This window comes from Mus caroli, chromosome 8 (assembly GCF_900094665.2).
Source record: "Mus caroli chromosome 8, CAROLI_EIJ_v1.1, whole genome shotgun sequence".
Lineage (NCBI taxonomy): Eukaryota > Metazoa > Chordata > Mammalia > Rodentia > Muridae > Mus > Mus caroli.
In genome coordinates this window covers 101,014,801-101,031,070 of record NC_034577.1, presented here as the reverse complement: position 1 = coordinate 101,031,070, position 16,270 = coordinate 101,014,801, and the positions used below count along the sequence as shown (strand labels likewise).

Here is a 16,270-nt window from a genome sequence, read left to right as displayed (position 1 = left end):
AGAGAAGAGAAGAGAAGAGAAGAGAAGAGAAGAGAAGAGAAGAGAAGAGAAGAGAAGAGAAGAGAAGAGAAGAGAAGAGAAGAGAAGAGGAGCAAGTCTAACTTGTGAGATCTGGTTGCCCATATATGTTCCCAGCTGGTCTCCTGTTGTACTCACTTGCTATAATTCAAGGAGTCAGCCCACCTGTCAAGAGGCTGGCTAGCTGCCAAGTCTACCACATTGAGGAAAAGAGGCAAATCCACAAGTCCCTGCCTTGGGATCCTAGTTCCTAGCAGGGGTCAGCTTACTCAGGGCTGAGTCTCTGACTTGACTTTCGGGAAGAAGCCTTAGTTCTCACTCCTCCCCCATCTTATAAATCCCCACCCACCCACCCCAAGTTTCTCAGGAGCTTTCCCAGTCTGACATCCAACACATCAATTTCCAGGACCCTCCCAAGCACCTTCAAAGAGGCTCCAACGCTCAATGACTTCTACCTAGGGACAAAGGAGCTGGGCTGCCTCTAAGAAGATTGGCTCCGAGTGCAGATTCAAAAATAAAAGGTTCACAGTCAATGAAAAGTGCTCTCGTTACATAACATGACATACATAAGTCACCTGCTTGATTGGTTCTGTATCTCCAGTAGACATTTGATAGGCTGTATTCTCCTAGAGAATAAAAAGCCATGTGACTAGTCACATCACATCCCACTAGTTAGTCTGAGAGATAAGGTGATTTCTCTTGTCACAGAGATCCATCAGCAGCAATTAGTAAAGGGAATCAACCTTCAGTTACTTCCTCCACAGAAATAGTCCCTTTCCTGCCCAGGCAGGCAATTTCTCAAATGATCCTAGGAGAGAAAGGGTTAATGGCAGGTGGCAGGACTGACACAGAACATCTGCTGTCTCCCAGCAACGCTGGGAGTCCAACCAAAGTCCAATGTGAAGCTTAACACTGATGGCGGTCTGAGCCCATCAAGAGCCAGACCCTGCTAGTGCTCAACTTTTTGGCTCCAAATTCTACTCCACATTATCTATGGTTTGAAACACTGAGGCAAATATCTCCTGAAGGTCCCTTCCCCAATACCACACAGCCCTCCCTCAGGCTGTGTCCACACGAGGTACAATCACAGTGCTGTATCAAACTCCTCCAGGGGCTCTGTCCGCTCCTCTCCCCGGGGCTCGGACTCAGGCCTGCCCTCCTGGTGCTGCTTCATCTGCTCCTTCACTTCATCTTCCAGGTCGCGAGGGACGACAAACTGATCCTCTGGTTCCAGCTGAGTGGGGGCAGCAAAGTAGCCAGTTTTCCTTTTGGGTGCTTCTGTGGCCACCTCAATGAGGTTCAGGCTGTCCTCTAGGGGCACAATGGAGCCATTGGAGAGTTTCTTTCCATACAGACAAGAAGTGGAGGGAGACTTCTGCAACTCCATTTTGTCTCTGTTTGCTGGCACAAGTATACCACTGTTCACACTGTTCTGTCTTCTGATCCCAAACCCCGCCCCCCTAGCATGCTCCTCTGAATAGGGGTTGGAAGAGTTCTTTGGGAGCAGAGGGGAACTCTCAGGCTCTCTGCCTCGGCAGCAATGGATGTCTACCTCTACTTCAACCCTGCTGCCGTTGGTTATGACTCCTTCAACAGGCTGGTCATCGTCACTGTCCAGGCCATTGTCAGACTGATTGCTGGAAAAAGTAGCACAAGAAGGCTGGCGCTGGAACACCCCTGCGGAGGGCGCTGGGTGCAGACTGCAGCGCCTCTCTGGCCTGGGCAGCAAGCTCGCCTCCAGGCCCACAGTGTTGTGCTCATCCGAGGCCGTGGAGCCCACTTCACTGCTCACCTCTGAGGTGGACATTTCACTGCTGAACTCGGAGGCAATCCCACTACTGGAGGAAGGAGTGGTTGGCTTGGGAGCATCCTTGAGGGTTGCAGTTGAAGCAAATCCCACAGGGCCTGGAAGGGTGAGCCCATTCATTTCACAGGTACAGCCTTCTTCACCAATGTTCAAATAAACCACCATTGCCCCCACGTTGTCCTGACAACCGTAGCTCTGCGCTAATGTGCACAGCTTCTTAGCAGCAGCTAATGGGTCTTGTACGTGACGTACTGCATTGACAGCTTCGAGATATGACAAGTGTTCCCAAAGTGCTTTGTTTCCCAAAATCAGCAATTCATCTTGAATGGTGAGTGGAGTGGAAGCTATGTGGGGCTTGGGGAGGATCCATGGGTAGAGGTATGTGCACCCCAGCAGCCGGGTGCAGCAGGTTACTCCGTTCACCTTGTTGTCCTAGAGGTGAGAAAAAAGCAACAGTGATAGGCAACTGGGGCTTTTTCTACATCACAGTGTTTAGGGGGAGAACTGGGCCTTGCATGGGTTTTTCTAACCTCAAATCCCACTCAATAAACACACCTCCTCCAACAAGGCCACACCTAGTACTCCTCAACTAGTGCCACTCTCTCATGACTAAGCATGGGGCTCAAACCACCACAGGAATGTATCATAAAATCAAATTTAGCTGGGTAGTGGTGGCGCACGCCTTTAATCCCAGCACTTGGGAGGCAGGGGCAGACGGATCTCTGAGTTCGAGGCCAGCCTGGTCTACAGAGTGAGTTCCAGGACAGCCAGGGCTACATATACAGACCCTGTCTCAAGCAAAAGCAAACAAACAAAACCCATCAGGCCTCTGAGCTGGGGAGTGCTAAGAGCACTTGCTATGCAAGACTGACTACTTGAGTTGGGTTCTCAGAACCTATGGAAGAAAAAGAGACTCCCAAAAGCTGTCCTCTTACATACATGGCCATATGGAGCTGTACACCCATATTCACGTATCTTACACACACACACACACACACACACACACACACACACGTAGAACAGTAACTGATTTAAGAAGAGGTCATGAATTTGAGGGGGAGAAAACACAGGAAGGGTTAGGGGACAGAGGAATAGAAATAATGTATAATACTCGTGAATAAAATTCTCAAAAAATAAATTGAAAATTAACTTTAGAAACTGAGAAAAAAATTTAATTACAAAAGCAAAACAAAGACTCAAGAGTTTGTGCTTTCTGGAAACTAATTCAAATTAGACCACAGATCCAAATGTTTTATAGCTTCTACAGAGCTATAAAACTTCTAGAAGATAAAGTAGACAAAAACAAGTAATCTTGGGTTTGTTGGTGTAGTTTCATGTTATCACTATGAAACAAAAAGCAGACAGAATTTTAGTCATTAAAACTACTCAGGACAGCCAGGTAGTGGTAGTACATGCCAGTAATCCAAGCACTTAGGAGGCAGAGGCAGGGAGTTCAAGGCTAGCCTGATTTACAGAGTAATTTCCAGGATAGTCAGAACTACAAAGTAAGACCCTGCCTTGAAACAAAACAAAACAAAACGAAACAAACAAAACAAACAAAACAAACAAAACAAAACAAAACAAAACAAAACAAAACACACCTCAGGTCTACAAGTTCAACCTCAACAAGAAAGGTGCATGCTGTGAGGCCAGGAGCCCTGAGCTGGATCCCTAGACCCCACACAAAGGAGAAAGGAGAGAACTGACCTCAGGAGTAGCCCTCTGCCCTCCAAACACAGGCTGTGGCTGTTCGTCCACCCACTCCTAATTCACAACATACATACACATGTAATAATAAATAAAGGAGACAAATTAAAATTCCCTTTTTGCTAAGGCAGTGGTTCCCAACCTTCCTAATGCTGCAACCCTTTAACACCATTCCTCATGTTGTGGTGACTCCAACTATAAAATTATTTTTGTTGCTACTTCATAACTGTAATTTTGCTACTATTATGAATCATAATGCACATATTTGTGTTTTCCAAAGGTCTTGGGTGAACCCTCTGAAAGGGTCACAACCAATAAAGGCACTGTTTCGAGAATGGAAAGATAAACTAGAGACTGAGAAATATTTGTTGAGCAAATATCTAATAAAAGACTTTTTTCTAAAATACACAAAGAAATCTCTTAATACTCAACCATAAACAAAGTACCAATCCACTTTAAAATGGACATAAGACATGAATTTTTTGCAGTAAACAAATATTCATATATAACTAATTGCAGAAGCAAAAGGTTATGCTAATTTCTTTTTTTTTAAGATTTATTTATTTGTTTTATGTAAGTACACTGTCACTTAAGGCACACTTAAGGGCATCAGATTCTACTACAGATGGTTGTAAGCCACCATGTGGTTGCTGGTAATTGAACTCATGATCTCTGGAAGAGTAGTCAGTGCTCTTAACCATTGAGCCATCTCTCTAGCCCCAGCTAAAAATTTCTAAAAGAGAAGAAAAACTATAAATAGCTGCTTAACACAACATATAAATAGCTGTTACAAAGACACAACACAAGTGCAGTAAACTGTGCAATGAACGTAGGAACAAGATGGAGACTCTGCACCTCAGCAGGTTTGCTGAGGATAACAAAGCCGGATGAGCTGGTGACGCGCTAAGGCAACTGCAACCTTCATTACCCGCCAGCCATCATCCACACCTTCTCAGCTTTGCTCTCTGCTAGCCACTAACTGCTCAGCAGATTTTGTTTCATTCTGAGACATGGTCACACTGTGTAGCCCAGCCTTAACCTTGGAGATCCACCTGTCTCTCCCTTCCAAGTGCTGGGATTCACAGCATTCGCCACATCAGCCTATACATTTCTTTTTTTTTTTTTTTTTTTTTTTTGGTTTTTCGAGACAGGGTTTTTCTGTGTAGCCCTGGCTGTCCTGGCACTCACTTTGTAGACCAGGCTGGCCTCGAACTCAGAAATCCGCCTGCCTCTGCCTCCCGAGTGCTGGGATTAAAGGCGTGCGCCACCACGCCCGGCTATACATTTCTTTTAATGCTGACCTTGAAGCCATATGAACTAAAGGAGATGGACACAATTTACAAGTCATGAGAGGAAGAAAACAGACCCTCTCTACTTCTATTCAAACAGCTTTCAGTAGATCTGGGGAGGGGATGTGACTGCCAGAGAGCAAGAGGTACCTCTGTTATGATGGCTTTCTGGTCTTTCACCCTCTGAGCCTCCTCTGGGTCATGCTCCAAGCTGAAGACTTTAGAAAGAGGTACTGGCTTCCCACCTCGGCACAGGACAGCTTGGCACATGCCAACATTGGCTACAGTCAAGCTAAAGCTACTTGTTGGGTCGGCAGTGTCAGGTCGAATATAGCACAGGAGAGCTGAAGAACCCAGCTTCTGGCCAGCCATTCCTAATTTCCTGTGTAGAAAGAAAAGAAAATGAAGACACGGCAAAGTTTTATAGTGAACTACTCACCCGTATCCAACCATGGCAGATACTTGCAGTGGTAGTGGTGGTGGTGGGAAGAGGAGGAGGAGGAGGAGGAGGAGGAGGAAGCGTTGTCTAGCCTACCACTTTCAGCTACGAAGACTTTAAAGGGGGTTCCAAGGCAAATAGGGGCATCTTGCTCCACTGCTTCTGTGCCTGTCCAGAGACATCCTCATTCTAGAGCTTTCAGACTTCAGCGCATCAGTGCACACAGTGCACAGTGCACACAGCGCATCAGTGCACACAGAGGGCCTGATCACAGATCACAGTTAGAGCAGAATGTGGGCCTGGCTCCAACCATAGAGCTTCTGATCTGGGGCGAGAAGCCGGCCCTGCATGGCTAACAAGTTTCTAGTACGCATGCTGAGAATGCTGGGAAACACTGTGAGAAGCACCTTGGCTGTAAATTCTGAGAGAGAGAGAGAGAGAGACAGAGACAGAGACAGAGACAGACAGACACCATGTATTCAGCAACCTGGAGGCAATGGAACACACACTAGATACCACCAGAAGAATTTCATTCCAAATTTCCCTTTCATATTTGTTAACTGTAAAATCTCAGCAAGTTCTTTCTGTAAGAAATCAAACTGATAAAATTTCTACCTATTTGACTGTTTTGAAAGATAAGGATGAAAACTGTATGGTATAGTTCTTGGTCCTTGGTAGATACAATCTTCAGAGTTCCCTCTTTCAAACTGTTACTCTGCCAAGTCTCTAGCTTAATTCTACTGAAAAAACGAACTCTTTCCCCAATACCCTGCTTTTGAACATGTGAAATTAAGACCAGATCCAGCTACAAGTTGTTCCAGTCTTGGCTGTTCACGTTTATGATCTCAGCACTCTGCATCCTTTAGGCTGCCTACCCGAGGTACAGGGCACTCTCTGCTACTTAGAGAGCTTCAGGAGTTGGGATGCAAAGGTTTTGCTTGAAAATGGCTGAAATGTTAATGAGGAAGAGGAGTTGGATAAATCCCAGTACTAATTCTTCTAACACACAAATCTGACGAGTGCTGTGCTGGCCTTCTGTAGGCCGAGAGCTAAGTGATAATCTGAGGAAAGCAGGCAGCCTTCTTCCCCTGCCTGCTCACACAGCCAGGCACATAACCTTTAGCCTTATGGCGCTAGTCTTCCCGGAGTAGGCGAGAGCAGGCAGAGGACGCCACCACTTCTTCACACTCTGCTGATGCCAAGAGAATGTGCTACAGGAAGCTGTAACAGCTCTCTGTCCTGAATCTGTAAGCAATGGCCTTCAATTTCTGGGATCTACTTTCTAGAAGCAAAGTGGAGCTAGGGATTATTCAACCCACCTGCTTACCTGTGAGATACCAAGAAGGTATTGGTCATGAAGACTGTGTCATTTGTTGAGTGCTGTACTTCTTCCAAAAGCACATCTGCCATTGTACACTGCAGCAGACGAGGGAGTTCTTCATTCCGGTCCCCATCAAACATGCCGTACACAGCTCCCACACCCTCTGCAAAGTTATCCATAGCCAGGGCAGACACACAGAGTCTGGAACAAAGATGAGAAACATAATCACAAGAGAAGGTTACTGGCAAAGATTATTCTTCAGGAAGTTTTTTTTTTTTTTTTTAAAGTATTAACTGAAGATGGACAGTCATCATGGTAAGTCTATGTCCAAAAGAAGGCGACTCCTAGACAAGATAGTCAGGCAGCAGCTAACAGAGACAGCCTCCTAAGGCAAGGGGAGTCAGCAATATTCACAGGCAGTACACAGTAATTTTGCAATGCTACCAAAATCTGGAAAAATGCATTTTTTTTTCTGTTCATGGTGATCAAGAACTGATGTTGTCAATGTCTTTCAGCAAGAGACCATTAGAGCACACCTGCTGATAAACGTGGGTTTATTCTCCTTGCTCGCCACAGAACAGTGTATAGAGAAAATCTTAGTATAGACTTGGGCTTTGGCTGGACCATTCGGAGGAAGTCTACAGGAGCAGAGGATCAGATTGGGGGCAGCTGAAAATCAGTGCGATATATGACTGGGCCTTGCTATAAATTTCACTCATAGGAAAGGAGGAAATATATCCATAAGGAAACATTGGAGGTATTTAGTACTTTGTGGGCTGCGTGTCTATTTTATCCTTTCTCTATCATGGCTTTAGAAGGACTTTATCTCATGCTGAAGCTCTGAGCCTTATGATGGTGGGCAGCAGAGCTGGCCTAGGAGGCCATTGCATGCCTTTCTCGCAGGCTCCAGGCCAACAGACTCACTTATTCCTCTGCCCTGCCATCTCGGCCAGGCCATGGCTCCAAAAGGTTGATGTGACTGTGGAGTCTGTGGCTGGCAAAGGCTTCTGATCAATCTTCAGGGCTGTGATGTGGCTGTGGGAGGGAACAAGGCAAGGTTAAATCAGTCGCTTCTGTCGGTCATCACAACTATCATAATCATAACGCGCTTTACAAAGTCATCTTCTGACAGACGAAGACACGTTTCCAGGAAGAATGAATCCAAGTGGGATGGCGAGCCTGTGGCTCTGATGTCGGAGAACAGAAAGTATAAGAGAGACAGCAGCTAAGTAAGTGCAGGCTCAACTGAGGCGTCACAATGGTCTCTAAGCTGTGTAAGTGCCTACTTTTTAAGCAATACAAAAGACCTTGAAACAATACCTAGGCATTGTCACTTAGAGGTCACTTTGTAGACCAGGCTGGCCTCAAACTCAGAAATCCTCCTGCCTCTGCCTCCTGAGTGCTGGGATTAAAGGCGTGTGCCACTACTGCCTGGCTCACGTTTTTTTTCCTTACCTAAACATGTCCAAAGTCTTGTGTTCCAGGACCAGATTTGTATTTCCTGTCAGATCAAGGTCTTGTAAAGTAGCAGGCAGAGCTTCTGGAATTAGGATTTCTGTCAAGTCGTTGCAACTCAGGTCTACAAACTGAGAAGAAATAGAGAAATCAAAAAAGAATACATTATATTACAACCTCTATTCCCAAACATTCAATCTTCCCTTATAGCCTCAACTGGGAACTTATTTCTTTCCAGGAATGAATTAAGTATAGCCAGATTTTAAATTGAGCATACGACAAGAGAGCAAGACCCACTCTTTATCTCTGAAGAAAAGGGGGATTCAGCCATATTCATGGGCAGTACATATTAGCTTTGCAAAGCTACAAAGATGTCTGGTCATGCTGTTTTAGCAGTAGTTTTGTCAATATTCTTCAGCCAAACACCTCTCGGGCACACCTGTGGTTAAAGTTGGTTGATTCTCGTCATAGTAATAGAAAATGCTCACCTTTGGGGTGTATAGGGAAGAAACCTAATCTAGGATTGGGGTTTTGACTTGGCCATTTGAGGGAGATCTAAGAAAGTAGAGGACTGTACCCTATTTGGGGCTATCAGAAAGCAGCACAGCTACACAGTTCTCTCCCTCAGTGAATCTTCCTGGTAGGGAGGAAAATGTGCTCAGGAGAAAGTCGTGAGGGGAAGCAATCTCATTCACACTCCTTGCTTCCGTCCTTTAAAAGAGGCACCTGACTCTCACCCTTGCCGCTCGGCGGCAGTGGATAGCAGGCTGCCTCACCCAAGTACCTGAATCTGAGGCAGCTGCAGGATCTCTGGGAAAATGCTGATGTTGTTGGCGTGGGCGACAAGGGTGTGCAGCCTTTTGCAGTTGGCTATGGTTGTGGGAATAGCTGTAAGTTTGTTCCCACTTAGATTCAGCTCTTCCAGCTGCTCCAGTTTATTTAGCTTGCTGAAAAAAGAGACATCACAACATCATGGTGCATCAGAAAAGAGCAGCTGCCAAGCTGCACTATTTTATAGCAGCAACAGAGTAAAGACAACTTGATTTACTGCAGAGAACCTCGTGTGTAGGGAATAATCAGCCATGCTCAGTTTACCGTCGCAACCAAACCTGCTACCTGTCCGCATGACAGACAGCCTCTCAGCACTCAGGGTTTCGAGGCTGGCCCTGTGTTCCTTACAGAGGTGAAATAAGTATCTTGCTTGACTTACAGGAAGTCTCTGAAAAAGTACTGGCCAGGCCGGGCAGTGATGGCGTATGCCTTTAATCCCAGCACTCAGGAAGCAGAGACAGGAGGATTTCTGAGTTCGAGGCCAGCCTGGTCTACAGAGTGAGTAGAAAGCAGCACGATGTCCTTGCTGCAGCCCTGATAAGGCTGCAGAATCCTATGTAAGCAAACAGCAGTGGATCTTGACTGTGTGCTATAAACTGAAGACGCTGAACCAAGTCTCGCTGCAGTTTTACACGTCTATAGGTGCCAACTGGCGGCACCCCCACCACTAACCACCAAGTTCTTGTACATAGCACCCTGCTCGGCACAAGGCAACTATTTACACCACTCCGATTATAAAGCTTTTTATATGTTAACCAAAATATCCTAAGCCTAATGTCTCCATTAACAAACATCTCTTAATTTCTTTGGAAACAATAAATGTATAAAGTTTAGAAAATAAATCACCAATAGTACTAGCAATCTGAAGGAATTACTGTTACACAAAACTTCCCACCAGACTTCTCATGATGGTTTTTAGACTCTCTCTCTCTCTCTCTCTCTCTCTTCACACATATTTGTGTTTGCCTGCATGGCCCATGGAGGCCAGAGAGGCCAGATGTTTACAGCTGAGAGGCATAGACTAGAAACTGATCCCAGGTCCTCTGCTTTCAACTGGTAAGCCATCTTCAGTTCCTTACATTACGACTTTGTATGAATTTTCCACCATACTTTTCTTTTCTTTTTTTTTTTAGTTTTTCGAGACAGGGTTTCTCTGTGTAGCCCTGGCTGTCCTGGAACTCACTCTGTAGACCAGGCTGGCCTCGAACTCAGAAATCCGCCTGCCTCTGCCTCCCGAGTGCTGGGATTAAAGGTATGCGCCACCACCACCACGCCTGGCTCCACCATACTTTTCTAATACATCACAGTTTCAACTGCTAGGAAATTCCTACTTTGCGAGTGCACCTCATCACAAGATACACACCTATATTACACAGAAAAAAAAAACCTCACACATTTAATAAGTAAGCTTAGAAAATTGTTCTTTTGTACTGTGTGATAATACATGTACACTTAAAGGAACTGGAAATAAAGACAAATAGAAACATTATTTGTGTGTGTGCGTTTGTACAACTTTATGTGCACATTCAGGTGTGTGTGCACAAATAGAAGCCAGGAGTCAACCCTGGGTATCATCTTGTTTTGAGACAGGGGCCCAACTTAACCTGAAGCTCACTGACTTGCCTGAACTAGCTGGCCTGCAAGCCCCAGAGAGCCTCCTGTTTCTACTTCCCCTGCGCTGGGATCAGTAACACACTGCCCTTTATGTGGGTTCTAGTGATCTGAACTTAGTATGCACACAAGCTTTGCCACAACTCCCCCAAAACCTTTTAACCCAACCACGATAAATAATCACATAATGAGGACTATTTGATGAAATGTCAGTCATGTTAAAGGCATTTAGGAAGACTTGGGAACAATGACAAATGCGTAATGGAGGGTAACACAGCATCATGAGTGTCTACTTGGACCCCATGGTGACATGCACCACCACAACCCAGCTTTTTAAATAATTTTTTTATTATGCATTGGTGTTTACCTGCATGTGTGTCTGTGTGAGGGTAACAGGTCCCCTGGAAGTAGAGTTGCAGACAGTTGTGAGCTGCCATGTGGGCACTGGGAATTAAGCCTGAGTCCTCTGGACAAGCAGCCAGTACTCGTAACCACTGAGCCCTATTCTCTTTTCCTCTCTTCCCAGCCTAGGCTCACTACCCACGTCCTAAGTCAGCTGCTTAGTGACTGCGTATACAACTGTGCCTAGATTCTAAAGCCAGGCTGATAGGTCTGTGGATAAAGGAAGACATCTGATGCCAAGCTTGACTACCTGACTTTGATCCGTAGGACCCACCTGGTAGAAAGAAGAAGCCAATTCCTACAAGATGGTCAGCAGACCTACAATAAGAAACTGTAGAATGACCTGCCCTAAATGGGACATACATATCATATGCCTGTCACCAAGACCTGGGGAATCTTTGCAGAAGAGAGGGCAGAGATAGGAGCCAGACAGAGTAGGAACATCAAGGAAACAATGTCTTCTAGACAAAACATATGATCTCACAACAACTACCATGCTATGCATAAGACTTGCACAGGCTCAAGCTAGGTAAAACCCCCAGTATGGAAAGGGCAAGGTGGGCAGGAAATTCTGCCACTAACTGAAGAACTACTGGCATTTGGTAGCCACTGGGAGAGTCAATTTGCTTTAAAGATGTGACCCATGTTAGGACAAAAACACTCACCAGGCAGGCCTCCCTCCCTAAGACTATTTGGGCGTTACAGACTGAAGTTGAGAGGGATTAAAAACGAACTCACAGAACTGGGTGAGAGGCGGCTGGGAGTGGCGAGAGTAGTTATGGCACATTGTATTAAAGAATAAAAATACCATAAAGCCAGCATAGCGCCCCAGGCCTTCACTCTCGGCATTTTGGAAATAGAGGCAGGCAGATCTCTGTGGTCTACATATTGAGCTCCAGAATATCTAGGGCTACAATATTTATATATACACATTATTTTTTGAAGACAATAGGAAGAGAAAATGAATGATAACAAATGTAATGACACATATTTGTGAAGATGCTATAACAAAACCCATAAGCTAACCTAAAAAACTTAACAAAGAAAAAATATTTTGTTTTTTTAATTTGCTTATTGATTAATTTATTAAACATGTATTTTATGTGCATTGGTGTTTTGTCTGCACAGTTAACTGTGTGAAGGTATCAAAACCCTTGACCTAGAGTTACAGACAGTGGTGAGCTGTCATGTGGATTCTGGGAACTTAATCCAGGTCTTCTGGGAGAAGAGTCAGTGCTCTTAACTGCTGAGCCATCTTTCCAGCCTCAGAAATGTTATATATTTTTTAATGATAGAATCTTGGGAATGGGTATAGGGAGCAGGGTCTTGTGTATTCCAGGTTGATTTCGAACTTGCTACGTGGTTGAAAATGGCCTTTATTTCTGACCCTCCTGCTTCTATCTCTCCAGTGCTGGGGTTACAGGTGTGTGCTACCATAGTTGTCCTATGCAGGGCTGGGGACGGAGCACGGGGCTTGTGAACACCAGGCAAGAACCCTAGCAACTGAGTTACATTACCAGGCCCAAGTCTCTTTTTAAGTCAAATTTATTTTGAAATATATTAATTCTTCCATGGTCACTGTTTCCATTTTGACTTCTTGTAGTTACAGAATGTTAACTATTATTCCTCACTCCTCCAGGCCTAACGCCGAGCTGGCAACCTTCTTTTAAAATTTCCGTTTGCTTATATGTCTGTGTGGGTGTATGCCAGAAGAGAGAATTAGATCTCTCCTCAGAGCTGATTGAGCCACGCATATGAGTGCTGGGAACTGGACTTGGCCTTCTGGAAGAGAGGCGAGCACTCTTGACTAAGTCATCTTTCCAGCTCCTAAACTGGAATCTTTAATGTCTTGGACTTCTTACGCTACATGGAAACTGCCTAGACCAGAGGTTCTTAATCTATGATTTACAACACCTTTGGCAAACCTTTCATCTCCAAAAATATTTACATTAGGATTCATAACAGTAGCAAAATTAAAGTTATGAATGAAGTAGCAATGAAAATACTTTTATGGCTTGGGGTCCCCACAACATGAGGAACTGTATTAAAGGGTCGCAGCGTTAGAAAAGTGAGAACCGCTCCAAGATGCTTATCTATCCCAATCTGATTGTAGGTTCAAGGACAGAGGCACATAACACAGTATGTGACACATATCTCGCATTTTATAGAAGTACACATAAAGAGATTTAAATTTTATTTCATAACCTTGTACTTTTCTGGGTAGAATATTCTCAGATTATTATTAAATAATTAAAACAAAATAAAACACATTTCAACTGCAATTTGTCTAGTTATTCCCCACCTAACCAGGCACAAACTAAGCAAGGCCTTCCTGTGGAGGTGATGAAGTCCAATGTGTCACGGTTAGACAGCTGAGACGTCACGCAGAGTCTGGGTTTACTCTGAAAGGACCAGCCCTGTGCTCACTCACTCACCTTGCAGGAAAGGTCTGGAGCTGGTTGTTTGCAAGGTGCAGAACTCGCAGGTGTGGGTGCCCGACCAAAACTGGTATGCACTGATCCGTCAGAAGGTTGCTGGTCAGGTACAGCAGCTGCAGCACACTCAGACTCTCCTCTCCAGCACTCGCAGAAGGCAAAGACCCCAGACTATTTGCAGATGCATTCAAGTACCTGAGACTGACAGAACATCACTCCCTATGAGTCTGTGACCTTCTTAAGTAGAAACCTTCATGCCCGTGCAACAGGGAATGAGGCTGCCAAGCTCCCAAAGTCAAGAATAAGTTCCCCCAGGAAGTCTTCTCTATCTATGTAACTCAAAACCAGATGACAAGAAGGAACACAGGCATGGCTATTTTTCTAGCATTCTGTAATGGCTGCATGCAAAACCACCTGTTCCCATTGCCAAGGACACCGTAGAATACCACCATAACATACATCTGAGCTATAAAGGTAACCTCACAACATTCTGTTTCTCTGTAACAAATCATAATGTATTTAACGAACCCCATGATACTGATGGTACATCTAGAGTATTTACACTTTCATACATATATCAGTATAGACACTCAATGACAATCTTGTATTATTAGCCAACTGTTTTCCTAGTGTACAGTTCTAAAAACAGAATTTATGGGATCAAGGGAATACATGGTTTTTAATGGCTTTTAAAAATATACTGCCTGTTTAACTTAAGGCCCAGAAAAGCTATATCAAATAGCAATTGTGTTGTTTCTTGGCATTTTGGCTAAGATTAAGTCCAAATTGCACTTATACAAGAAGAATGCAACCACATTTTTATCTACAGTATCGTATGTCAATTTAATCTTTGTCAATCTAGCAAACCATGGTATAATTTTAATAATGGGCCAAATACAATGTTTATAAACATAGAATATCCTCAATGAAAGGAAGCATCACATTAAACTTGTGTTTCATGTATGTGTGTGTGTAGACAAGAGGATGATCCTGAGTGTCATCTTCAGAAATGCCACCCTTAGGATGGTGACATGACCTAGCAGGTAAAGGCTCTTTCTATCAACACTGATAACCTGTTTAATCCCCAGAACCCACAAGGCAGGAAAGAACTGACTCCACAAAACAGTATCTGACCTTCACATGTATGCTATAGTACATGCATAGGCACACGTGTACACATACACACACAGAATAAATGTAATTTTAAAAAATGCTGCCTACGTTCTCTGAGGTAGGAATCTCTCATTGGCCTCAGGGCTACCAATTAGACTAAAGTGGCTGGCCAAGCCCCAGGGGTCCACATGTCTCCACCACATGTGCACCAGAGCAATTGCACACACTACCATGCCCTGCAGTTTGACGGAGTTGTAGGTAACTGACCTCAAGTCCGTGAGCCTGGGAGGGAAGCACTCTACCTACCATCCGAGCTCCCTACTCACCGCGTGCCGTTAAACGGCGGGCGACGTGCTTCCTGCTCAGCACCCCAGTGAGCTTGGAAGTTTGTGAGGACAATGTGTGTCAGTTCTGACAGCACTGCGTTAGCTCTCTTCAGTCACTTAGGATTCCATTCTAGGTTATGGTAGGCAAGACTACATGCTTGTTAATAACTTCAACACGTCACAGAAACTTGAAGATTCCTCCCAAACAATGTCATTTCATATGTTTTTAACTGCTGTTGTTTTTCGCTTCCTAAAGATTTTATTTTGAGGAATATCCAGCTAAGAATATTATGATAAGAGATGCATAAGCTGGAAATCAGGAAACAAGAAACCTGTGCACTCCTGCTGGGGGTCTCAAACTGTGAGCCTGGGTCAACGGCCGCTCCTCGCCTGTTTCTCTGGCTCTACACTCCCTTCTTACTGTAAAGACTGCCATTAAAACCAGCCTTCCTGGGCTAGGACTGGTGAACTGTAGAGCAGTGCTTACTAAGAGTAATACTCTGAACTTAATCCCTAGCACCACACACACACACACACACACACACACACACACGCACACGCACACGCGCACACGCGCACACGCACACACGCACACGCGCACACGCACGCACACACAATCTACTTTTTCTTTAAAGATGACATTCAGGAAACCTGATTATAAATATTAGAACAGGAAGACATACCGTGTACTTACTAATTTACAAGATGGCAAACAATATCCTCTAGAAGGATATTATGTGTAAATTCATGTTTTTATTATTTTTTTATTTTTTAAATTCATGTTTTTCAAAGCAAGTAACTACGTTCTGGAAGTCAGGAAAACATCACTCAAAGACTACTTGATCAAGCTAAAATAAAATTGACTTTAGTAGTGTGTCCTTTTTTTCTCAGTGCAAAGCTGAAATTCATTAAAGGCTTCACCTGACGCTATTTCTCTCTGAACACAGTGAAGCCCTGAGTGTGCCCAGCCGGCTGAAATCATCTACCACATACATAATTAAGTACTGGATAGTTACTTCAACTCAGAGCTGGAGTGTGAGGAAAACTATAAACACAGAGATGACTCAGGCGGGGTGGGCAGGTGGGGAGGCGATGACCCCTCCTCTGCAGCACTCACTTTAAGGCCTTGGAGAAGAGCGTGTCCGGCAGCCTGGAGAGAGTGTTGTGCTGGATATCCAGTACCTCGAGGGGAATGTGCTCCACCAGAGCGGGAAGGACATGGATGTGATTGTGTCCTACCATCAGTTTCCGAAGACTCAGACTACTCAGAATTCTAAGAGGAAACAAAGGAAACAAAAGCTCACTCCAACCCTTTTTAGTCTGTTATAGGCCAGAGTTAATTAAAATCAATCAACAAACCTACTTTTAAAATATGCAACCATTGACAAGTGACTGAGCCAAGAAAATTGTCATAAGAACACATGCTCCACTATGTTCATAGCAGCCTTATTTATAATAGCCAGAAGCTGGAAAGAACCCAGATGCCCCTCAACAGAGGAATGGATACAGAAAATGT

At 44.5% G+C, this 16,270-nt stretch overlaps 1 protein-coding gene across 2 annotated transcripts in view; it reads right to left on the bottom strand.

Moving 5' to 3' along the window:
* Window positions 1–426: 426 nt before the first annotated feature.
* Phlpp2 (PH domain and leucine rich repeat protein phosphatase 2) overlaps window positions 427–16,270 on the bottom strand; it is a 74,801-nt gene continuing 58,957 nt past the window's right edge. For both annotated transcript variants that reach the window (XM_021170074.2, XM_029480886.1), the window contains 8 exons: window positions 15,872–16,027; window positions 13,316–13,516; window positions 8,821–8,983; window positions 8,037–8,167; window positions 7,506–7,616; window positions 6,588–6,782; window positions 4,972–5,203; window positions 427–2,257 (listed from right to left, as the gene is read on the bottom strand). In XM_021170074.2, the coding sequence (XP_021025733.1) occupies window positions 1,103–2,257; window positions 4,972–5,203; window positions 6,588–6,782; window positions 7,506–7,616; window positions 8,037–8,167; window positions 8,821–8,983; window positions 13,316–13,516; window positions 15,872–16,027 (2,344 nt within the window). In that variant the 3' untranslated portion in view covers window positions 427–1,102. The remainder of the gene's footprint in view (window positions 2,258–4,971; window positions 5,204–6,587; window positions 6,783–7,505; window positions 7,617–8,036; window positions 8,168–8,820; window positions 8,984–13,315; window positions 13,517–15,871; window positions 16,028–16,270) is intronic.